Raw genomic sequence first — 24,541 nt, 5'->3', positions numbered from 1 at the left:
TCCAAGATACAGATGCCCTGCACTAAGCTCATGATGTCATAAGAAGTACACCTGTGAGCACCCAGGGCTAGGGATAGTAGCACTGCTCCCCCACACAGCACCAGATGGGTTGTACCTGTTTGCATGTGAGATTAAATATGAAGTTGAAGATAGTTCAACTCTTCTTTTTTAAAAAATTGGAATTATAGGAGGTTCTAACAGAAAGTTACTTAATTCAAAATCTCCCAGATCATCAGAGAAATGTCAAGGCATGTTAGGCAGTGGTCTATGCACAAAGGGTTCGGTGACTGAGACAGCAGAAGCCGCCCGTCCTCCTCCCGCCCCTCAGGCGCTCCAGGCACTCCCGTGCCAGTCTCTGCACCAAGTGCTCCGGCGCAGACACTCTGCCCACGGCTCCTGCACCCACTCATCAGAGAGTCCCTGGACCTCGACAGTGCACAGAGCCGGAGAGCTGCAGGGCGTCCAGGCAACCCCGATAAACACATCCTGAGATGGATGAAGAATGTGAAGTCAAAAACCAAAAGAACAAAGAAATCCCCCTGCTCTTACTTAAACATTTTTTAATCTACAAACTAATTAAGGATACACCAGTAGAAAAGCTGCATTTTAATTTGTCACATGATGCCGATGCGGACTTGAGTACCACAGTGTGTGCATAAGTGAGGTCAGTGTGTATCTGGGATGGACACTCCTGCCAGGAGGGACCGCCCTGCCGGAGCATTGCTGGGCTGTCACACAGAAGCCGGAGGTGGCTTCGGCGGCCTGGCACTGGCTTCCCACCTTTAGCAGGGGAGGGCACAGAAAGAACTGCTACACTCAGTTTCTTTCCAGCTTCTCACTGACCCCAAGGACAAACTGCAATTCTCAGACTTAGTAAACCCGGAGGGTCCAGTGGGAGATTTATCCTTTAAAACGTTTATTTCTCAATGACTAAATTCTCAAGGCATTTAAACATCAATTTCCAAGTGTTTCCAGTGAGATCTATATAAGTGAATAATTTCACCATGTAAAAGAAATCACACACACTCATGCACAGAAGTCTTCCCCAAGTCTGGAGACACAGACACTAACATTTTCAGGAAACATGTTTACTGGATGCTCTTACCTGTCTGAAAATGAGGGAAATACCTGAAGATTTTGCCCTGGAATGCAGAAAAAAAATCATCAGACACGTAAAATTTTTGTTAAAGTAAAATTAAAAGTGAAAAGAACGTACTTTGCAAGGTGTCTGTTGGCTCCATTTTCTCCACGTTTTCCTATTTTCAAACAATCTCTCAAAGGAATCTGGATAAAGTTGAGAGAGAATATTATAAAAAGTAGCAAAGATAAAGCACATGGACACACACCATTAGGAATGTTTCTGCTCACATTGAAAACACCTTTACCTTAATGATGGGCTGGGATATTGCATCTGGTTCAAAAATCACTGATTTTGAACATATTTTTAAGGAGCCTCTGGTTTTCCTAGGAGCCAAAAGAAAAAGGATTATTTGATGGACCAGGACATTCACAAAAGTTATTTATTTTAAGTAAAATGTGGATGGCTGGGTGTCAGCTAGTAAGAGCCCGGCAGCTACAAGGGGAGGAGGACAGTGGAGAAGAGCCGTGTCCTTCAGCTCCTCTCAGGGGCTGGGGAACCTGCACCGACTGAGGCTCTGGCTTCGTTTGTTAACTGCAGCCCCACGACCTCATTAATTATTATCAGAGTTTTCACAATTGCTCTCCAGAGAAACTGAAGCACAGAAATACTGACACATGCTAAATATGTGATGTTTCCAGCAAATTTCATTGTCTCTTCACCCTCTGAATCTGGAAGAATTGCTCAGAAAACACCAATAAATTGGTACAATTAATTAAAGACTTTTTTGCTTTTTAAAGTCATGGAAAAATTAGGTTTGAATTTTACATACAAAATACCATAAACAATGATTTTGAAGTATTCATGGAAAAACTCTATTTCCTGAAAATAAGCAGTTTTAAAGACTATGTGATGTGATGTGATATGATATCATATAATCAGATAAGGGACTGACCACTTCTTTAGCTTCCTACAATAGTCATATGGCTTTACTAAATTTTGGAAAATAACATGCTCAAATATCTTAGAGGCTGTTCTTAATTTGGCCCAATATTCATCACCTTTACTTTCTCTTATCAATTAACTTTTATCAGTGATTAAACCAAGACAACAGCTTACTATGAAGTCAGACACATGTAGAGAAAAGTAATTTCCAAGAAGCATTTTTATATACAAGTATAATTTGTATAATCTCACATTCTTTTTCTCTCATTTTTCATGAACATGAATTGTGTGTTCACGCCTGCTGATGTGGGATGTCCTTCTGCATATGTGTTGCTTTATTGGTTGATGAATAAAGCTATTTTGGCCAATGGCTTAGCAGCATAAAGCCAGGTAGGAAATCCAAATATATATATATATATATATATATAGATAGATAGATAGATAGATAGATAGATAGATAGGCAGGCAGACAGACAGACAGACAGACAGACAGACAGACAGATAGATAGATAGATAGAGACAGGAAAATGCTTGGAGGGTGCATCCTAAAACTACACCACTTTTTGAAAGGGACTTGAATCATTCAAGGACTTGGGTATCTCTGAGAATCTAAGGAGAAAAAAAATCTGTGAGTCTATGTCTCTATATAACTTAGAAATTCAAAGCGTCAAAAACAACAACAATGAAAAAAACTCACACTGAGATATACAGTCGAAAAGTTGAGAACGGCCTCCCAGTCCCAGAGGAAACACTCCTCTTTGTGGGAGGCAGTGATTACTGGAGCTTTCTCGTCATCATTACCATTCAATACATGCACCCATTGTACGGAAGGTCAGAATTCAGTTCACATCTCTCCTTTTTCAAAGGGTTTTGAAAATGTACATTTTTTTCATGCTGCTAAGTGCATTTACTTTTAATATCCAAACTTACCAACAGTTAGATTTTTTAATAGAATGAAACTTCTAAGTATAAGCAACTAGAATAGGAAGTGCCCATATACCCATCACCTAACTTTAGCACTGGTCATTTTTGTTTCTACTGCTTCTTATACAAACCCCTCCTAAACCCGGCTGATCCATGTAAGAAGCTCTGAAGAAGCTCTCATTTAATAACAGTTCTATCATTATCACACTTAAAGAACTCCTTAGGTTCTCCAAGTATACTGTGTTCAAAAACTTTCCATTTCATAAATGTATTTTCACAGTTTACTCAAATCAAAATCCAAAGAGTCCACATAACACCTGATTCATATAATATACTCCTCATACTTGCTAATCTAAAATTATTTTCCCACATGATGACTTTTTCGTTGTTCCTTTTCCAATACTTGTCTAGAATTCATGTTCTCTTGGGCATTATGGACAAGAGCCTCCCACTGACAACAGCCCGACCTCCCAGCCCATAAGTGTCGCTTACTGCATCTGTGTGATAGACACCCCTCTCCCATGTCCTCCTTTACATCAACCTGTATTAGATCAGATTCTCTGGCATCCTCTGACAGTACCTCAGGGGAGGTGCAGGGAGCGCTCACACCAGCGGGAACCGCGGGGGAGACTGAAGGTGGTATTAATGTTGACGTGCCCATTACAGACCTTCTCAGTAACCTCTCACCTGAGGGCGTTAGCAGCCCCTGAAGATTACGACACACATATAATTATGGTGAACAGTCTCTATGAAGAGCCAGACAGACGTGTCTTTGCAGGTGATCAAACAAGGGACACAGATGGCGGTGGCTGCCCCCAAACGGGTGGTCATATACCAGTAAAGCAGGTGGCCACTCAGGTTGGGTGCAAAGGCTGTGTAGTTGCTGACCCCTTTATACAGAGCCATTGCTCCATCATGGGTTTAAATTCTATCACTCCATTATACATACAAACTAGAATTTTTCAACTAAGAATAACGTCACGTTAAGCAGTACTTTAGAGGCACTGAAGCACAACCGGTACAGGAAAACAAAAATTCAAAGACAAATTATGCTTTGACTCGCAGCTTTCAAAAAAAAAAAAAATCGACCCAAGCAACTGGATCTGTTTTCAAAGGAGTAGGTAGTTACGGAGGAAGTAGATTTTGCCCCGATTCACACTGCATTATTTATTACCTCATCTTCACTTCTCCATGGCTTCTGATCATTACTTTACTGCATCATCCTGCAGTGACTGGGAGCAGGGAGCACTGTGTGACAAGGGACACAGGGACAAAGCAATGACCAGAGGAGTCCTGCCTCAGAGGAGCCAGAACCCCACAAGGTATGCCACCATCTCGTGACATAACTAAACAGAGGGAAGAGGGATTTCAAAGGCATCAGACCTCAGAGCCCACTAGTGCCCAGCGCTGTGTGAGCTCACTCACCTTTCCTCGCGGCTGTCCTGGCTCTGGACGTGGAAAGCCGTGTGCTGTTCGAAGTAGTACTCCTCCAAATTGAGCAGCAGTAAGGAAAACCTGAACGGGGAAAAGAAGACAGCTTTGTGTTGCATCTGGTCTACAGAGGTATTTAACATGCCTGCTCCACATCCCTAGGAGTCCCTCTGGGAAGCCCACACTTCTCTCTCCCGTGCCCCAAATGGAATCCTTCCCAGCACAGATGCACTGTCCACACACACACAACAGTATCAAACTGTGGGAAATTAATTTTATGACAACCTTGCTCTCCTCCCCACGGGAATGTTCATGTCTGTGTTCCCTAGCCTGCCATAACCCTGAGGCCCACACTGACTTCAGTTCCTGTGACTCCCACAAGCCAATGAGCTCTAGGAGACAGATGCACAGATGGCTACAACCAACCTAATGTTTAAGACCATGCATGTTTAATAAGTAAAACAAATATATTGAGTTGCATAGTTCCTTCAGTTTGAAGTGCTTTGTACTTTAAAAGTACAACGGCAGAAATGTACAGTGGTGAGGCGACGTGGGTAAAGGGGATTGCCTCTCAAGCCTCATGGCCTGAGTATCCCTGGAACCCTGGAGGAAGGAAAGGACTGACTCCCGCACAGACCCCACACATGCATGGAAGGTGCGTGTGCATGATTAAAAAAATAATAATTTAGTTGCACTGCCATGGAAATAAGTAAGTATAAGGCAAAAACGTGCAAAGAAGCATGTGTCTGGCTGCAGGGTAGGGCAGGGGCACTGACAGCATCTGGAGTTAGGAAAAAGCTTTCAGATGCTCTGCTGTCCTTGAGGAAGATATCTATATTAAACGTGGATAACACAGAATATTGTTTATTTTACTTCCTCCTGGAACAAACCTAAGATGTGGATAAAATATTTTTAAATGACAAAACCCAAAGGCAACAGCAAACTAGAGAGAGATCAAAGCAAGGAAGAGATGTGAGCCAGTCTGTGGGGGGCAGCAGGCAGATGGGAATTAGCTGCCCACAGATCTCAGAGTGCGGATGCTCCCCGAGACGGTACCACTCATCCGAACACCAATACATGCACAGGGCTTTCCCTGGTGTCAGCCACCGAAGTCACTCTCAGACGAGTAGCCTCTAATGTGACAGAGAAAGACCCAAGGAATACACAGGAAAGCACAGGAACACAAACTGAAGGAGCGGGGACAGCGCAGGGTCAGAAGAAAAGGTAAAAGACTAATGACCTGTATAAAGACAGAACATGACAGAGCAACACCCAAACAAGCAAGAATACACTAGAAGGCTGAGCCAACACAAGGAACAGAAGGTCAAAACACTCAACACTCTCATTGAGAGACACGGGAGAGTGTCATTCAAAAAACAAGCTGGCCCAAAAGACTGACTCATGGGATCAAAATTGATTACAGGAACTAGTTTTACCATCTAAGTTTTATTGACCTTGAAAATAAATATTGACCTCCACTTGAAAAATTTCTGAACAAGAATTAAGTTAAGTTTAGTGTCCAGTATATTAAAAAAAAAAAATTAGTCATAAGCCGAAGTTCCAGCACAGTGCCCAGGCTCGGAGGAAGGGGCATTCCTTTGATGTGTCAGATGATGTCCAGGAAGGCACCAAACAGGAACTTACCCACTAGTTACCCGCCTAAATTTTGGCTGCAACCAAATGAGCTGGGGTGCAGTCCTTCCTCTGTCCCCTGCTGTCCTCTCTGCTCCCACAGGAGGGGGAAAACAGAGAAGACACATGCAGGATTTTACAGCTAGGAAACACAGACCACCTACCAGAACAGCTGTTCTTCTACACGGTAAGTGAGGCAGATGCTGACCCTTTTTTAGCACTAATCTATCATAAATTAATAGTGGTTTCCTTCATCTCGCAATACTTGTATTTTAAGAGAAACGTAAACTACAGAGAAGGGCCCTAAGCAAACCACACTCCCTAACATTAGCAGTTTAAGCAGCTGTTTGTTCACTTGGTTTTTTGGGGGGTTATATTTTTTTTTTTATTTTGTTTTGCTTTGTGTTTTGAGACAGGGTTTCTCTGTAGCTTTGGAGCCTGTCCTGGAACTCCCTCTGTAGACCAGGCTGGCCTCGAACTCACAGAGATCCGCCTGCCTCCTGAGTGCTGGATTAAAGGTGTGAGCCACCACCTCCTGGGCAGGAGCTGTTTGTTTTGTTTGCACTGAAGTGTTTGCTGGTATTTGATTTAAATATTTTCTTTTTTTTTGATTTAAATATTTTCTATGTGAAAATTATTTCAATTAACTTTCAACAATAATTTCCAAACAATATTCTATGGGGTTAAAAAAAACCTAATGTTTTAAAAACTTTAAAGTCAGGGCTGGAAAGGTGGCTCAGAGGTTAAGAGCACAGACGGCTCTTCCAGAGGACCCAGGTTCAATTCTCAGCACCCACATGGCAGTTACTGTCTGTAACTCCAGTTCCAGGGTATCTGACATCTTCACACAGACATACATGCAGGCAAAACATCAATGCACATAAAAATAATTTTTAAAAACTTTAAAGTCACTCTTTTGTGGTTCCTTTTGTGCTCTCACACATTAATATCACAGCTAACATTAATTATTTCTTTAGGAGACTTGTGCCCATGGTTCCATCGTCTTAGTGTAACCCACCTTATAGTGTATGGGTCATTTCCTAGATACATCTCTTCATTAGTAAATCATTCATACTAAACATACACTATTCTAACCTTAAGTCACCTGAAATTCAAAGTATATGGATATGCTTAACCTCTGGCCCACTGTTCCACTCCAGAAGGAGAGAGGGATAATTTCTGATAAGAAACTTCTGAACAGGAATTAGTAATACATTAGGTGACGTCCACAGCCACTCCACAACTATTCCCACGAGTGGGTCCACAGTGTGTACCGGCCAGGCCTGGATCTAGGTTACACATGTAAATCTGTGGACACCTGGGTGGCACTGTGCACGCCACAGGAAAGCCCACTGTGCAGGGCATGTCACTCGCACGGCGAACACGCAGACCACCCTCAGAGCAAGTGCGATACCACTAGAAGACTAGCTGAACAAACTAGTCCTTGGAATCTGAAATAAGGAAGAGATTAAGAAAACGGGTACACAAATAAGCAAGATTATAGTCTGGTGACGCCACAGCTGCAAACACCCCCCCACCCCCCAAGCCCCACTTAAGCAGAGCCTGAAGAAGGTTGCAGGGGCGGAAAGAGCAAAATCTGCCCTTGTTCATCATGATAGCCACGCTCCTCAAAGGCAGGCTCATCAGAGACAGAATTAACAAACTCGTGTAAATCTTTGCACGACCGGGACACAGGGTAGACAGCGGTGTAGAAAAGTGAACGACAGAGGTGCTAGATTGGAGAGTCACCCGACAACAGTCTGCTGAGTCCTCTTGGCTTCCGAGCACAGCCAGAATCCCTCAGAGCGAAGGGATTCAAGAGAGGAAGAGAAATTGACCTCTAGTTTCTGGGGTTGGTTAAGGCAGAGGTTTTCTGGGTTCCTTGGGCAGTTGGGGGGAGTTCATGGCTCACTTCAGGGAAGAAGGCAGGCAGGAGCAGGAGGTCAGGGACCTCACTCCTGAGACCTTTCCAGCTCTTTAGTTCAAAGCACTTTGCAGGCCAGGACACTCTGGAGGATTCTTTCAGACTCTCAACAGTCACTTACATTAGAGGTCACCTAACTACATGAACATCAATCTCCCCATGTTAATTCTGTTTACACATAAACAAGTTAAAAACAACGAAACAAACACTTCATCCTCTGGCCAAGGGAAGGGGACTAAACTCTGCTTCATTTTCTACTTTCCAGTCAGAACTCTGCCCGCAGAGAATCAAGGAGCGGGGCAGGACGTCACTGTAATTCATGCTGGAGATGGTGGCAACTTCCGCCCTCTGTGGTCTCCGAACCTTCTGTCACGCTAGCACCAGCTAGTACACGCACGCTCTTTCAGAAGTCTGACTTCCCAGGTCACTAGACAGCTGCCACCTTGCTCACAAGCTTGCCCGGCACTTTTATGCCAGCAGACACCTGTGTCCCCTGCATCTTCACACATCTCGTGAAAATCTCTTTTAGACGAAGGCCGTGTCAGGAGGGGAATACACAAATAGTGTCACTTTCTCAAGTCCACGTGGCCCTGCCTAGTAGCTACATATGTTCTCATTTCAAACACAACTTCAGAAATTTTGTTTTGTTCTCTTAACCTACAGCGTTTTTAAAAGCTTCCGTTCAAGGGAGGCTCCAATTTTCTTGAAGGCAGTTATAGATTCTGGACTCAGATCTGGAGAACAATGTGGAAAAACACTGCTAAACAGCCATCTGTGTTTGCTTGCCTTGCCTTCCACACCTGTGCAGGAAAGGCGATTTGGACAAGTTCTAAATTATATTTTTGATGGTAGTATATACCTCTTGCGTGAAAATGTTTTCCAGAACAGTCCAGTAATAATGACTATATTTTTTACTTGAAAGCTTTGAAACTGCTTTCTTTAAAACCTAGTCTTTAGGTAAGGCTGTAGCCTCAATCCCTTCGGCTCTTTCTGAGTTTCTTTACTGGACTTGGTTCACGAATGTGTCTTTAATGTTTGGAATCAAGTAAACTCTCAAGCTCTCTGCATTAGGATAAACGAAAACTTTAAGAAAGGAAGTGGGGATCTGTAATTAGCTCACTACACTTCTCTGTTGGCATTTGTCACTGTTGCCACGTCCTGTTTTCTACACCAGGTATGCGTTTGTCACTTTTTCCCCTGTCCCCTGAGGGGGACCTGCAATGAATGAATACAAGTATGTTATCTCTGTTCCTCTTTCCGAAAGGTCCTCGCTGTGTGGGCCCCACCTACTCTGGTCCTGAATTCCACAAACAGATAGGAATTTTGCATCTTCTTAGTATTTACAACTCTCTAGCAGGTTAACATTTCTGCATAAACCTGCAGCTCCTCAGCACTGGATTCTGATCTCAAGCCCCACCTAAACACAATAATGCTTCCTTTGCTGTGATAAACACAACGACCAATACCAATTTACGGAGGAAAGTCCTTATTTCTGCTTACAGGTTACAGTTCAATATCCAGAGCAGTGGTTCAACCTGAGGTAGAACGACCCTTTCCCAGGGGTAGCCCAAGACCATCAGAAAACACAAATATTTATATTACAGTTCTAAACTGTAGCAAAATTGCAGTTATGAAGTAGCAATGAAATTAATTTCATGGTTGGAGGACACAGCATGAGGAACTGTATTAAAAGGCCACCGAGTTAGGAAGGTTGAGGACCCCTGCTGTACAGACACCAAGGTAGAAACTCGAGGCAGAAACCTGGAAGCAGGACCTGAAGAACCCTCTGGGAACTGCTTACTGGCTTGCCTCCCTGTTCATGTAAAACTACCCAGAACCACCTGCTCAGGACAGCGCCTCCCACAATGTGTAGGAACTCCTTCATCAATTAGCAATCAAGAAAATGAAAATGCCCCCACAGACAGCTCACAGGCCCCTCTGATGGAGGCAATCCCTCACCCGAGGTCCCCTCTTCCCAGGTGTCTAGTTAGTATCAAGTTAGCCAGCCACAGTCTACAAATTTGCATAGAAATATCTGAGCCGTTAAGGAGTCTGTCTAGTTCCTGTACCCATTGGCTGATGTACATTACTGGTCCCTAACCTCTGCAGAAGGTGTGGTTCCCTAGTAAAACCAATTTCACTATTTCAGCCGACTTTTGTAGCCTGTCCCTGCCACAGCATGTCTAAGGCTCCAACACTTAGCCCAGCTCTAAGAAACGATACTCTCTTCTCAGTGGGTGAGATCATTACTTCCTGACTCAGCTCAGCCACCAAAACCCTTTCTGTTGACACTACCCATAAAGCCTGGGGCTTCTAATTCCAAGTCTCCACGGTCTACAGTGATGAAGGTAGAAACATGATCAATGCTCTTAAAAGCCCTTCTGCTCCCTCACTCATCAAGAGTCACAGCCCAATGGGCAGGTGAGCAGCTCAGTGGTGAGGTGCTGACCCAGCACATTCAGGCCCTTGATGAAATCTGCAGTCAGCACACACAAAGCCACGGCCCAGGGAGCCATGGGGACCAGAGAGAGGCATAGGAGTCACTGGAAAGCAGCAAAAGCCAGAAGAAAGCAGGGAGGCATCGCTGACATTATCTTGAGTTCTCTGCCTTGCGTGTGCACAATCATCTAGGAGGCTGCGAACACGAGCTTCTGATGTGGACCCGGGACGAGCTCCAGGCATCTCATGCTGCTGGCCTGCGGGTGCAGTCAGACTAAGATTTCAGGATCATAGAAACTAAGCTTCTGTTGCACCAGAATCATCTTAAACTTCAAGAACTTAACAGTGAGCGCTGCCCAGCCGTTTACATGCCTTGTACTGAAAACAAGATCAGTAAGTCACCGTGGACAAAGGCTGAACTTGGCCCAAGAACTCAGCGCCAGGGCTAGTTTGAACACAGTCATGGTGTGTTAGTTTTGACTTGTGACTTGCGATTTCACAGATGTCAGCCTATCCTGGGCAGCAGCAGCTAAAGTCCCGGACACAGAGAGAGCTAACTACCCATGCTAACAGGCTCTTCCCTTTGTCCTCTGTAATGGCATAGCAGCCATTACATTCTGATGTTTCTTGTCCTCTGTTAATCTTCTCTGGAAATGTCTTCAGACACACTTAGAGGTGTGTCCACAGGTGCTTCCCAATGCAACCAAAGTGACAAAATTAGCCATCACATGTGAGCAAGCTATGTGCCTTGTCAAATCATCTATTTAGTTACTCAAGCTCAGCTACAAGATGTAGTGGAAATATTGAATAGACAACCTTGGAAAACAGACCAAAAATTCTGAGTGTAAAGAAATCAGAAATCAGCAGGGCAGCAACCACCACAGAGAGGAGGCCTCCTGAGCTTCCAGAGAGGACCTTCTGCTTATCAACAACAATTCAGGAGCAGCAGTACTGGCTGGTTGTAGGTACCCTGTGAAGTTACCTGGAATCTGGCTACAGAAATTTATGTTTAAGGTCATCAATCCTGGTTGTCCACAGACAACCAAATGAGGCCAGAGAACATGGTCATGTTTCCTAACTCTAGACAGGGATAACACAAATCCAGCCAGATCTTACAGATGTCGGTAGTTCCCAGTCAAGCCAGTGGGGGAGGACTACCCTCAGCCACAAATGCTGGGCTGCCAGGAGTAACGAGCAGGACCTATTATGTTTTGCCAACTGGTCATTCTACAGGCGTCAAGTTTCTCCCTATCTCAAGTGGCAAAATTGGGTAGCTGAGGGCTGTCCAGAGGAACACACCTGCGACCAACCATTTCTCTGCTAGTGATATCCTGACTTACAGCACGTTCTGGCCTATCCTCTGGTCATCTGCCTTTGTTTAGAGTCTTCTAATGCTACAGGAATGACTATTCTCAAAGCAAGGGCAAAATAAGGATATGTTTAGACATGCAAAACAAAGGCAGTTTACTATCATCAGATGCTGCTCAGAGGAACTTTTACAGAATATTATTGAGAAAGAAAATTTCCAGAAAGAAGACAAGACACGCAAGAAGGAAAACTAAAAGACTTTAGCAAACATACACATAAAACCACACAATTATTAACCAGGCAATCATAATGCCGAATGTGTATATTTAACCGGACAACAGTGGACTATAATTAAGTATGGGACAGCAGGAATAATTATTCCAGGGCCTGCACATTGATAGAGAGGAAGGTAAAGTGAATGATTAGCTTCGGATAGTGAATTAAATGTTAGAATTTCAAGCATAAGCACCAAAGCAAAGATAAAATTAGGATACAGAACCCCATACTCTGCACAAACATTGAAGAGAGCATAAGGACTTCACTTAATCCAAAGGAAAAGGGGTTGGGGGAGGAGAGGAAGTCACAGGATGCATTAAGATAACAGAAATAAAATCTGTAATAATAATAATAAACAATCTGTTTCTTAAGACTAAGCTTCAAAAGGAACTACTAAAAAATTCAACAAGAAGGGACCAGCAAACAAGAAGGGCAGTTCAGTATTTGCTGCCAAGCCTGACACCCCAAGTTTGAGCTCCTAGGCCCACATGGTGGAAGCAGAGAGCTGACTCCTACAACTGACCTCCAGACACCCCCACACAGGTACACAGGAACAAAACAAGTCACACCCACACCCTAGACCAAAACATTCTATGGCAAACCACTCCCTGAGTGGAATCCAATGTTATCTCCATAAAGGAACTGGACCCTTGGTAGAAACATATCTACTTCTCTATTCCTGAAATATAAGGTCTGAATATTAGCCACACCTACTGACAACAGCCTTGAGACAATTCTCTGCTTTACACTTAGGTGGGGCAACTGTTCGAGGAAGAAACACAACAACCTTGGAAGAAAAGAGGTAAAGGTGCAATTCTCTGACCTTTGGTCAAGGTGGAAATACGCTCACGTAGGGCCTCCACAGCCAAGAATTCAAGTCTAGCCTGGACTACACGTATTTTATACTCTCATAAAACAAAAAAAAGAATGGGGTGGTGGGGAAATCAGGGAGGGAAAGAAACTACAATTAAGTACTGAATTCTTAAGGACCCACTCCTATTGATATCATACTTAAGATGATATAGTTGATGCAAATCATACTGCAAAAAAACTCAAATTCCATCTATGGTGAGAGTCTTGTTTTGGAATAAGTTAATTTGAAACAATAATGGAATAAGGAGATAAGTTACTAAGCATTTTTGATGAAGCCAATATAAATTCTAAGTTAACCAAAATATTTGCAACATTTATTTTCTTTCTTGCTGATTTATATGTGAAAAACCGAGTCCATCTTTCAAAGGTACAATTTCTTGTGATCCATTAGAGTCCTATCGACTGAGTGCTGATTCTGCAATCTATCTCCTTTTCCAATCCCTGGCATAACCTACAAAAGGGAAATCGAAGACTGGTACGCTCCACACTAGAAATGAAAGATTGCACAGTAACGTATCACTTAGTATTTTGAAAAGCAATTATTAATAGATGTCAACTCAATTGATAAACAAACATGTTAAGTAAAAAAATTAATACCAGCATAACCAAGGAATTACACATCCATGGGCTCTCTAAAGTCACGCGTAAGTCTCTGGAATGCCTGTAAAACTATTAACGTAACAATCAGACGTACAACAGAAAACTAAGGGTCACTAACATGTTAGCCTGACACGACAGCTTACGAACGGCTGTTCCTTCTCTCACACCACAGAAACCAAACGACAGCTTTCACTGTGAAGACATGGGTCTCAACTTCTACATAAGTAAGACAAAAATACTTGTGAAGACAAAATTTAAATAGAAGTCTTCATAAATAGAACAAGCGGCAGTTCATAAGATATCTTCATTTGCTTGACCACTTCTGCCACGCTCAACTATTTCAAAGAATGTGTGTTAACTTGTCTCTTTACCTTTTGATTTGCCTTCATCAACAATCTAATCATGACGTTTTTAAATATCTAGCAAAATGAATATGGCCCCTAAGAACTACAAAGGCACTTCATTTGATCAGACAGAACGAATCATTTATTTGCTTTCTGGTCCTGAAAACTGCAAAAGCATTTTTTGTTCCCCATAAACTTCAGCAAACAGCACCAGTGCGTGGTTATTCAAATCATTAGTCTCAGCACTGGGCTATGTGGTTTAGCAAGTAGCAAGCAGTACAGGATTCCAGTTAAAGTTGAATTTTAGATAAACTACAGACTTAGTCTGCCCTAAGCTTTTAGTATAAACATATCTTCATCTTCAAATCTACATGGGACATATGCCAAAAATGATCTGAAGTTAGTATTTAACTGAGTGCCTCATATTGTATCTAACAATCCCAGCTGGCTTCTTTCTCCAGTCGTCTTAAATGCCACAGACACTACCACCAGCAGTCACCTCGATCCCACTGAACATCCAGAATACATATTTACTTTGCTGCATTCTTTCTTGTCCCCACTGATGGAAAGCACCGGCACAGAATCTCTCAGACAAGCTCCGCTTCTACTTTTGTAGAAAATACAACCTATTCCTAAGTGGAGCTGAATCAGCAATCAGAGACATACACGCTAACTTCAGTTTCTCTTTCTCTGGGGTCATTCTTGGGTAACTTTAAAAATCTAAAATCCCTAACTCAGTATGACTGGAGCCAGGGAGTGGACAGAGCAGAGGGAGGCCTCTGGTTATCTCTAAAGCTTGCCTCAAGCTCCCCGGGAGAAGGAACAGTTCTCCGAGATAGCTGGAACCAGCGGCCTTTAGCATCTTGCTCACTTGTCCTTAATGTTGCCAATGATAGATAAGCCACAAAACACGTGTGCAGAAATGTTAAATTTGGGTCTCGGCAAGGTTGCTTTTCCAAGTTGGTCTTTTTGAATGATTTATAAAGAGTCTCCTTGATTTAAGTTCAAATCTCACAGTCAGAGATGCTCCCCTAATTAAAATAGATATCTATGAATAACACCGAAGACTGCAAAGTCATTAGGCAGAGGAAAAAAACTTGGGGGTGATCATCAGGAAGTAGAATTCAACTGTCCATGCTGATTGCAGGGAGCAGTTGATGTTGATAACTGACAAATGTTTGGGCTAGGAGAACTTTAACATGTAAACAAAACAGCCTATGCTGGAAATAACAAGGGCAGCAGGTTCCCCTAACAGGCTAAGACGAGCAAAGTAAGAGTGAGAATCTAAAATTCAGATAAAACAAAACGTCCCTCCCCGGTTCTCCTGTTCATCACCGAGGTCACAGGATTGTTACAGATGACTAGTAATGAAGTCTAGAGCATGACAACAGTGCAAGCCTTTAAAAGGTTCCTGTGAAGACTCATCGACGCAATACAGAGAGCGCCAACAAGTCTTAACAAGTCCTTGGTGCCAGACAAAGAAATCCCACGTAAACTCAGGTGGGAAATGCACTTTTGGAACGCACCCCCTGGCCAGCCCGACGTGACAGATGAAAGAGGGGTGTCTGGGTGAAGGAAGCCGGCGGGTGGAGTAAATGCTACAGGTGAAGGCTGGGCAAATCCACCCAGAATTAAAAGCTGCACCTGCGTCTCCAGGTATAAACCAGCTTTGCCGGCTCCGCAGACCGACAACGTTGACAGTCCGACCGCAGCTCCCATCAACAAACCCCGTGTTTGCAAAAACAAATAAATAAAAACCCCAAACGGTGTAGCCCGCATTCCCGGATTAGCCGCCGGCGTGTGGGTCGCCAAACCGCCCTGGGAAGGACACGCGAGGCGGAAGTGCGGTTTCCTAGCCGGGGACGGGATCTGAGGGAGGCCGTAGCTCTTCCCCCAAGTCCTTCCTGGGCCGCGGGTGACCGCGACCGGGCCGCCGCACGCGCTTCTCCCACGGCCTCCCGCGCAGGCCGGCTGCGGGCCCGGGGCGCTCGGCCCCACGAGGCGCGTCCCCAGGTCCCCGGCAGCCGGGCCCACTCGCGGCTCCGGGACCCTGGAGGCGGCCGCGGCCTGCGGGCGAGCGCCTGCTGCGGCCCGGCCTCCCCCGCTGCCGGCCTCCCGGCCCCGCTCACCTCTCCTTGGAGGAGTAGAGCTGCAGCTGCTGCTCGCGCTGCCTCTTCCGGGTGAACGCCATGGAGGCCCGGGCGCGCAGGCCGCCGAGCGTCCGAGCAGGTCCCGAGCGGCGCCGCCGGGCGGCCGAGAACCCCACGCTGCCAGCGCCCCCAGGGCCCCGAGGCGTCCCGACCGCGCTCAGCGCAGCATCCTGGCTTGGGGACTCGGCCGACGCGGTGACTCAGGCCCGGAGGAGGGGCGCGCGCTGACCTGGGGCCGCGGGAGCCGCGTCCTAGCCTGTCCGGACCAACCTCTGCAGACCGCACACGCGAGTGCCTGCCCGGAGCACCCCCCACCCCGCCCCCAGGGGTGTGAGCGGGACGGCTCGTTTATCATGCCCTGCTGTTCTAAATTCAGTGATGGGAATCGGCAAGGGTTCTTCCCCTGGTCCCACCCCTGATTTAGAAAAAAAAGGAACACCGGGGCACAAGTCCCAGACCACCTAAGCAGGTAGGCGGCGGTCGACTGCCTTTCTGCAGAGAATCAAGACGAAGTGAATGTTTGGACATAGGGGCAGTGTGGTAGTCACCAAGCGTCATGGCATTGTTGCGATCTGCAGAATCCAGAGTTCCCACAAAGTGTGTTCCTGAGGAGTTTAAGCAGTCTTCAGCACCCAAGAGAGAGATGTGGGAGAGAGTTGGGGTAGTAGTTATTATTGACTCAGAGCAATTTGCAGGCGGCATGACAGGAGAATCTAATAAGACAGTGAGTAGGTGAAGCCACAAATGGTGGTTGTGAGTTTGACCCAGGAGGGACACACAAACAGCATTCTTCAAAGCGGTCAGGCAAGGCATTGGTCAATAGCAAATATGCAGAGGTTAAGGTTTGAAACAAAAGATATGACAGGGATGTGGGATTACTATCATCAAAAAGAGGTGATATTAGTGATATATGGATCATTGAGGAGCTCTGAACCACTTCTGCTGTATCTATATCTAGGGACTGAGAGTGCAATGTATACCTTCTGTATTCTGAGCCTGCCTGATGGGCAGCTGTAGTAAGTGCTATAGTAAAGTTTACCAGTGACCCCTGTCTCCCATCTGGAGTGCCATGAGTCTTATAAACATCCCCCATTATGCATAAAAGACAGAGTACCTTCCTGAATATGCATCATGTCTCTTACAGGACCAATAAGGGCAGCCTCCAGGCTCCATAAGTTTCTGACCAGCGTCACAGTAATCTCTAGTTTGATCGTCGAGGACGGAATAAGTAGCAGGTGCTTTAAAATGGCGTAGGTGTCGAAGAGAGGGGAAAGAAAAAATGAAACATTTTCTACCAACCCTCAATCAGTTCCTTAGACCTTCAGAACTTTCATTTACATTACCCGTTCTTAGATCCTCAGACTTAATCTTCCGCATCCTCAGACAACACTTTCATAGACCTTCAGGACTTAGTTACCCTCAGTGCTTTCCACCTTCAGAACTTTCGCTTACATCACACTTTCTTACACCGTCAAAACTTATCCGAGTGTTCACATCCTCAGACAACACCGTTTAGACCTCAGAACTCGTCCTCGGGGCTTACTTCAGCGTTCACATTCTTATGACACTCTCCTGGACTCTTAAACAGCAGAAATTGTCCTACAGGAATGGAGAAAACAGGCGTAGGTCGTAAGCCCCAGTGAAGGGAGGACGAAGGAGTTACAGGTAACTGAACCAGCCTTTGTCAGCCCGAATAGAGATTTCCTGACCTTATTAGGACAGGCTGTTGGTTGGAGGTGAGGGTCTCTTGGACAATAAACATCCGTATGGAAGAGCTTATGCCAGACCGGTATAGATAAGAAGAAATAGAGAAGAAAGCAAGTTTAGATATCAGAGAACATTGGAGGATGACTTGTTGTGCCTATCATTGAAAATTGAAAATGCAAACTTTGGCCATTTGTACTATACTGAGGCCAGACTGAGGCTTTAATGACATTGGTGTCTGTGGAGGAAGAGGGGAGGGGTCACAGTGTGAACTCCACTGGAGGGAGTTTCTATCGCGGAGGCCCAGAAGGGCTTAAGAAAGCTGTGGGAGCTTAGCAGGCAGCTCCCAGGGGAAGGAGAGAGAGAGAAGGGACTGATAAAGAGGAGGGTTCCTAGTGTGACAGAAAGTAGAAGAGGAATTATCTGGTTTGAGTTTCATAACTAGGAGTTGCTTCCTCCTTGATTGGTTTATCCCAGAAAATTGCATCATACCGTGTGGCTCCTTTAAGGTTACCTAAGTATAGACTTTAAACTGTCCACCCCAGTGTTACAGATTTTTCAGACGTGTAACATTACCCAATGTGCTTACAGATTTTGAGGTAAGATTTATACCTCTGTGAAAGTTTTAGAGAACAAAGCCAGAAGTGTTGTAGAAGGCTGCTTGTTCATCCCGGCCGCCCAGAACTGAAATAACAACACAGAAACTGTATTAATTAAGTCACTGCTTGGCCTATTAGCTTATGCATATTTCTTGTTCACTCTTATCTCTTAAATTAACCCATTTCTATCATTTTGTGTTTTACCATGAGGCTCGTGGCCTACCAGCAAGGTTCTGGCTGACAGCTCACATCTTTCCCCTCTGACAGCTACATGGCATCTCTCTGACTCTGCCTTCTTTCTCCCAGCATTCAGTTTAGTTTTTCCCACCTAGCTCTGCTCTACCCTATCATAAGCCAATGCACACTCTTTATTCATTAACCAATGAATGCAACACATGTACAGAAGGACTTCTTACGTTACAGAAGCTTATGAGATGGGTAACAATAGTCCCCATTGGGAATAATCTGTCCCTTTATTTTGCTCTCCTTTTTGTCACATAACAGGTGGCTTGCCTGATACGGGACAGAGAATTTTGGAGGAAACCTCTTAAACAAGCATGTTTGGGACTAGAGGAGGGAAAGCCATACCCTAACTCCAGAGCCAGCTTTTAATTGAGGTGGGACAGCATAAAATAATTGCCCAATGCCACTCGTACCTAAAGGACTCCTGAATTTCTGTATAACTGAATCAAGTATGCTAGCAAAGAAAGCATAGGATAGGAATTTTTGAGCCCTAGACACTGACAGAGGACTCTGCAGGAAGAGAGATGCACCAGCCAGGGAGGATTGTGTGCCAGGAATGCACATGCTGTAGCTGGCCTAGTCCTTTGCTTTCTCTCCCTACTAGATACAGCTTCCAGCTCCCACTTCGTAACATTCTCATAGATCTATCAGTGGTTCCTTAAAAGACAGGACATTTACATGCATGTGGGGGTAAGACCAGACAAAGAGAAACTGGCCTTGGAGTGGAGAAAGAGAAGGCTTGAATATAGGGAAAGGTAAGTCTCTTTCCATGTCATAGATCGCTCACAGTAGTGATGAGAAGTGGGTGATGTTTGGCTGTAGAGGGGTTTTGGGGTGTCCCATACCTGAGGATCTACCTGAGAGGCTGATAAGGGAAGAAGTGTGTGAGATTGTGGGGTTTGAAGGAGAGCAGAACATCTGGCGAGCCTGGGGTTGTGAAGGGCCGCATCCACATGCTCCATTACAAGATGGCGCTGGCATCCGGTTTCACCGCCAGGTGAACGCACATGTGCTCGGTAACTTTCCACTGCTGTCCCCGCCTACTCCCGAGGCTTCACCTGGGCTAAGGGGCAGCGGGCCAATCCAAGGGTGACACGTCCGAAGCAAGGACTGTTTCCTATATAAAGGAGGGGTTCCCTCATTTAGGGGTCCCCGGCCATGTTAGCTGATGCTCTCTCTCTCAGGACACATTAAAAGCTTTTCTGCAGAAGAATCCTAGTGTCCCGCGTGGTTCTTAGCGTGGGGCATGGGGTCAAATGGATGGGGGAACAGAATAGAGGCTTCCACTTTGGCCATGAGGTCCCTTCCTAGCAACGGGATGGCACAGGTTGGTATCGCTAGGAAGGAATGAGAGGTGGGGCCCCAGAACTCCGTCAGGGCTGAAGAAGCAGGCCTGGTGTCCAGTAGGAAGGGGCTGAATCGCCCTGACACTGTGATAATTACCTGAGGCTCCTGTCAGAGATAGAGGTGCCCGGGCCCCCTCAGTCATCCATGGACAGTCCAAGGAAGTCGGATGTAGGGTGATCTAGGTTTGATGTCCTCATGCCATGAGGGACATGGGGACAATCAACACCCCAGTATCTTCCTCGATGACACTTTGGACATAATCCAAGTGGTTTATGAGGGTTTGGACAAGCTTGGGCTGTAACATGAGGGCTGGCTGGCTTGTTGGGATTTCTGTCCCACCCAGTACCCCACAGCTGGCAGGTCCCAAAGAAAATCACACTTAGTCTACATTAGGTTATAAACTGATTGGCCCATTATCTCAGGCTTCTTGTTAATTTTTATAGCTTATATTAACCCATTATTCTGATCTATGCTAGTCACATGGCTTGGTACCTTTTTCAGCTGTCAGCTCACATGTTGCTTCTTTGGTGGTCTGGGCAGAAATGGCAGAGGGAGCTTCCTGCTTCCCAGAATATTCCTGTTCTCATTGCCCTGCCTCTACTTCCTGTCTGGTTGACCCACCTATACTTTCTGCCTGGCCAATCAGCATTTTAGTAAAATACATAATTGACAGAATACAGACAATTCTCCCACACCACTTCCCCTTCTTTTTTTAAAAAAAAAAAACAAAGGAAAATATCCATAGTCCATTTTTGGGGAATGTGGGCGTAGTATTCCAGGCTACTTCCTGCTTATTGGGGGTGCTGATAATCTTATGGGGACCTAAAGAAAATTTAGAGTTATAATCAAGTCCTGACTGGAGTATCCTGGGAGTCTTGAACATCTCAGGCAGCAGTCTTGAATCTATTCTGGATGTAGAACTCTGACATCTGGGCCATCTGTTCCTATTGGAGATTTCTCAGGTGGTCTTCCTTTATCGAACCTGATTTTTCTTAACTCAGAATGAATCCACAGTCTCTCATCTTCTGTGGAAACAAAAGCAAAATCTCTTCTCCAATGTAACATACCTTTTGACTTCAGTTTTGAAGCAAAGGTATTTTCAAAATACCTATCTTGGATTAGTTCAGCAGCATTTATAAACAAAAGTCTTTTAGCAGCTGTTGCTCCTTCCTCAGCATTCAAACAATTCAAAGAGAGAATAATAGCATACAGTATCAAGATTCTCTGTATATTTTCCATCTTTATGTGGCTTTACTTTAACCTCTATTTCTTTTATTTTTACTTTTACTTTTTGAGACAGGGTCTCTGTATATCTTTGTCCTGGAATAACTCTGTAGACCAGGCTTGCCTTGAACTCACAAAGATCCGTCAGTCTCTGCCTCCCCAGTGCTGGGATTAAAGATGTGTGCTACAACACCTTGAATTCACAGAGATCTGTCTGTCTCTACCTCCCAGGCATTGGGATTAAAGGTGTGTCCTACCACACTTTGAAGTCACAGAGGTCAATCTACCTCAGCCCCTTGAAGTCACAGAGGTCAATCTACCTCTGCCTCCCAGGCATTGAGATTAAAGGTGTGTACCACCACACCCAACTACTCTCTTTCTTTCTTTCTTTTTAACTTTAAGAACTTTAACTTTTAGCCTGCATATATTTTTAACACATAGTAAATCATTTAAAGTTTTTTTCATCTTTGAATCTCTCTTTACTGTATCTCTCTCTCTTTTTCTGACCACATGAGTCTTTAATTTACCAAGCAATATCGGTAGGATTAAAGCTGTGGTTTTGATGGCTGGATCCAGCCCATTCCTTAGCTTTCCAGCCTCATGGCTTAGGTACTGCCTGTAGCCATTTTTATTGCCACAACTCTATGATGTTTCAAGGTCCTTGCCAGCAAGCAAGCTGCAGCATTCTACTCACAGACCACACTCAGTCGGACTGCCTGCCTGAAAGAGTCAGAGATTGCCCAGCAGGACAGCCCAGAAATCTGGCATTTTAAAACAGCACAGCTTTTTTCCTGCTACAGCTGAAAACCAAAAAGCATGCGTTCAGCTTTTCATCAACACTATTTAAGTGTTTCGTGGCAGGACCTCTTAAAAGAGCTGCAAGGTTTTGCAGCTAAAGCTGAGTCAGGAAGCCTCTCTTAGATGAGAGTGCTTGCTTGCCTCTAGCAAGCAGAGCAGACCTGAGAAATTGCTGGTACCAAGAAAACATGCTTTACTCTATTCTTTCCCAAGCTTTCTCAGGCTTTCTGTGGGTGCAGTTATCCACATGGGTGCCATTCTGTAAAATGAGGGACCGGCTTGTTGGGGTTTTTGTCCTGCCAGGTACACCACAGCCAGCAAACCCCAAATAAAATCACACAGAGATCTCCATAAGTTATAGACCTGATTGGCCCATTAGCTCAGTCTTCTTATTAACTAATTCTTACATCTTACGGTAACCCATAATTCTTGTCTGTGTTAGCCATGTGACTCAGTACCTTTTCCAGCTGTCAGCTCACATGTTGCTTCTTTGGTGGTCTGGGCAGGAGTGGTGGAGGGAACTTCCTTTTTCCCAGAATTCTCCTGTTCTCATTGCATCACCTCTACTTCCTGTCTGGTTTTCCCACCTATACTTCCTGCCTGGTCAATCAGCGATATATTAAAATACATGATTGACAGAATACAGACAATTCTCCCGCACCACTGGACCCAATGACACTTATGACTACATTTGTAACAAGAACTTGAAGGTCCTTGGCCTTTGGGAGGGCAGGGAGCCTTAGGTTTTGTTGTGCATGGTTGAAAGGCCGTAGCCATCAACAGGCATTTTTGTTTTGGGTTTTTCATACCTTCCATGGTACACCTTAAAGGTCATAGTTATGACTTCTGCCTGTGGAGTCAGGGTTTTTTTAGCTGGTTTGGGCTGGGAAGGGGGAGGTAAAGAGGGTCTCTTGGTAGAGCAGAAGTGAGTAGTGGAAAGACTAGGGGCTGCTAGTGTACTGAAAGTGGGCGCTAGTCAACCAACTTGAGTGTAAGGGAAGTTGCAGGGGCCAGAGGAGCTGTGGGTTTGTTCGCTTGGGGGAAGGTTGATTAGCTGGGTCGGAAGTAGTGGAAGGAAGGATCTTCTTGTTCAGTCTTCATAGCTAGGAGTTGAGAAGAACATGAGTTACAGAGAGAAGGCTTGGAGCAGAGCAAAGAGAAAACTTGGACATAGAAAAACCTCTTCCCATTTGCCTGATCGCTTATAGATTTGTAAAGGTTCTGAATAATATTGGGACCTAGGGTGCCATTAAGCGGCCATTTGGATTGATTATCTAAGGGGTTTTTAGGCCAAATTTTATTGCAAAAGCAAAGAAGTTTAGGGCCTTTGAGTATGGGTGTCAGGTGGAGAGGTTGGAGGTTTTCTAAGAAGCTTCCCAAGGGGGAATGAGAAGGGATGGATGACACCTTCCCCATGGATGAGAAAGGTCACTGCAGCCTGTAGTCATGGACATCCACAGGACTCAGATGTGGAGGCCCAAAAATGTGAGCCTATTTCCACCTTGTCTGAAGGTCAGAGAGTTTGGAGGTTGCTAAAAATTACTGACAACAACAAGGGCTACACATCCTGACTCAGGTGTGGTTGCTTGGTTCTTTTGACATTAAGATGGCACATACAGGAAGATCCACTCCAAACTGACAGATGGTCAGGATATGCAAGCACACTTCTGCTCCTTCTTTTGTAATTATGGGCTTACCTGGGGAGTGGCTGCTATCAGGATACTTGGTCTAGTATGGCTTTACTGCACAAACAACAGAATGTAATGACTTGATGTCTCAAAGTGCTGAAGCAATTAACTGTTTGAGTTGTCCTTTGTATCATGTTAAAGAAGTCTTTTGTTACCTTCTCCCCCCTTTTTTGTACAAGTGTATGGAAAATTAAACATGGGCAATTTTATTATTCACTGGAACTCCTTCCTGATACTATCTTACATTTTCTGTTTTATTATTTTACTCATGTCTTTATATTCTTTACTAATTTTCCTAATCCCCAGGCCCTTACCCTAGAAAGAGGTGTTTTTGTTGAGTTTGGTCCCTGATACTAAGGGAGGACTCAGAGCCTTCCCCAGCAAAAGTGTTACAGAACTGATCTATTCCCTCCACTTCTGACTTCTCCAGCAAAGCTGTAACAAGTTGGGGCTGCTAGAAGAAGGCTCCCTCAGCAAAAGTCCAGCTCTGCTCAGGTGAAAGAAGGTCTTCGCCCAAACCTCCAAGAGATTTGTTGGGAGGTAAAAATCCAGGAGAGTGGCTGCCTCTACCAGGGTGGAAGAAGAATCATCAACTGAACAGGCTCAGGGCTTATACAGGGCTTCTTAGGGGCAGAGTTTTCCCAGGGAGAAGAGGGATTGCTAAATTTTTCCCTGCTCAGCTTTTTGGCTCTAGTTTGAGGACCAGGTAATATTTCTTTCACTGACTCTGAATCTAGTGACAAAGTGTGTTTCTTTGGCACTGGTTTCAGAGTCAAGGTGCATTTCTTTGGGTCTGGGTTCAGGGCTAAAGCATTTCTTTCACTGGCTCAGGTCTTAAGAACCAGGGTGGGTACCTTTCACCAGCTCTGGTTTCAGAACCAGGGTGGGTTTCTTTGACTGGCCCTTTTCCCCTACATATTTGAAATAACAATGGTTGGGATTTCCAACCCCAAGTTTCAGTTAATGAAATAATTGATGACATTTTTTTAAATAACATCATTAATGGAGGACAAT

At 44.8% G+C, this 24,541-nt stretch overlaps 1 protein-coding gene and 1 long non-coding RNA gene across 3 annotated transcripts in view; one reads left to right on the top strand and one right to left on the bottom strand.

Moving 5' to 3' along the window:
• The window catches only part of Nsmaf (neutral sphingomyelinase activation associated factor), a 53,202-nt gene extending 36,999 nt beyond the window's left edge, over positions 1-16,203 (bottom strand). Inside the window, exons 1-5 of one of the 2 annotated variants that reach the window (XM_085677032.2) lie at positions 15,904-16,203; positions 4,373-4,462; positions 1,386-1,464; positions 1,217-1,284; positions 1,106-1,142 (exon numbers count right to left, since the gene is read on the bottom strand). In XM_085677032.2, coding sequence (XP_085533158.1) covers positions 1,106-1,142; positions 1,217-1,284; positions 1,386-1,464; positions 4,373-4,462; positions 15,904-15,965 — 336 coding nt within the window. In that variant the 5' untranslated portion in view covers positions 15,966-16,203. Of the gene's footprint in view, positions 1-1,105; positions 1,143-1,216; positions 1,285-1,385; positions 1,465-4,121; positions 4,196-4,372; positions 4,463-15,903 lie in introns of those variants that run through there. The other variant, XM_048420749.3, reaches the window with a different exon arrangement.
• LOC148119527 (uncharacterized) overlaps positions 6,055-24,541 on the top strand; it is a 36,496-nt gene continuing 18,009 nt past the window's right edge. The window contains exon 1 of the long non-coding RNA XR_015735082.1: positions 6,055-6,197. This is a non-coding gene — a long non-coding RNA (uncharacterized LOC148119527). The remainder of the gene's footprint in view (positions 6,198-24,541) is intronic.

This window comes from Myodes glareolus, chromosome 16 (genome assembly GCF_982192425.1).
Source record: "Myodes glareolus chromosome 16, mMyoGla1.1, whole genome shotgun sequence".
Classification (NCBI taxonomy): domain Eukaryota; kingdom Metazoa; phylum Chordata; class Mammalia; order Rodentia; family Cricetidae; genus Myodes; species Myodes glareolus.
Note: the sequence above shows the minus strand (reverse complement) of the source record. Positions and strands in the feature narration are given on the sequence as shown.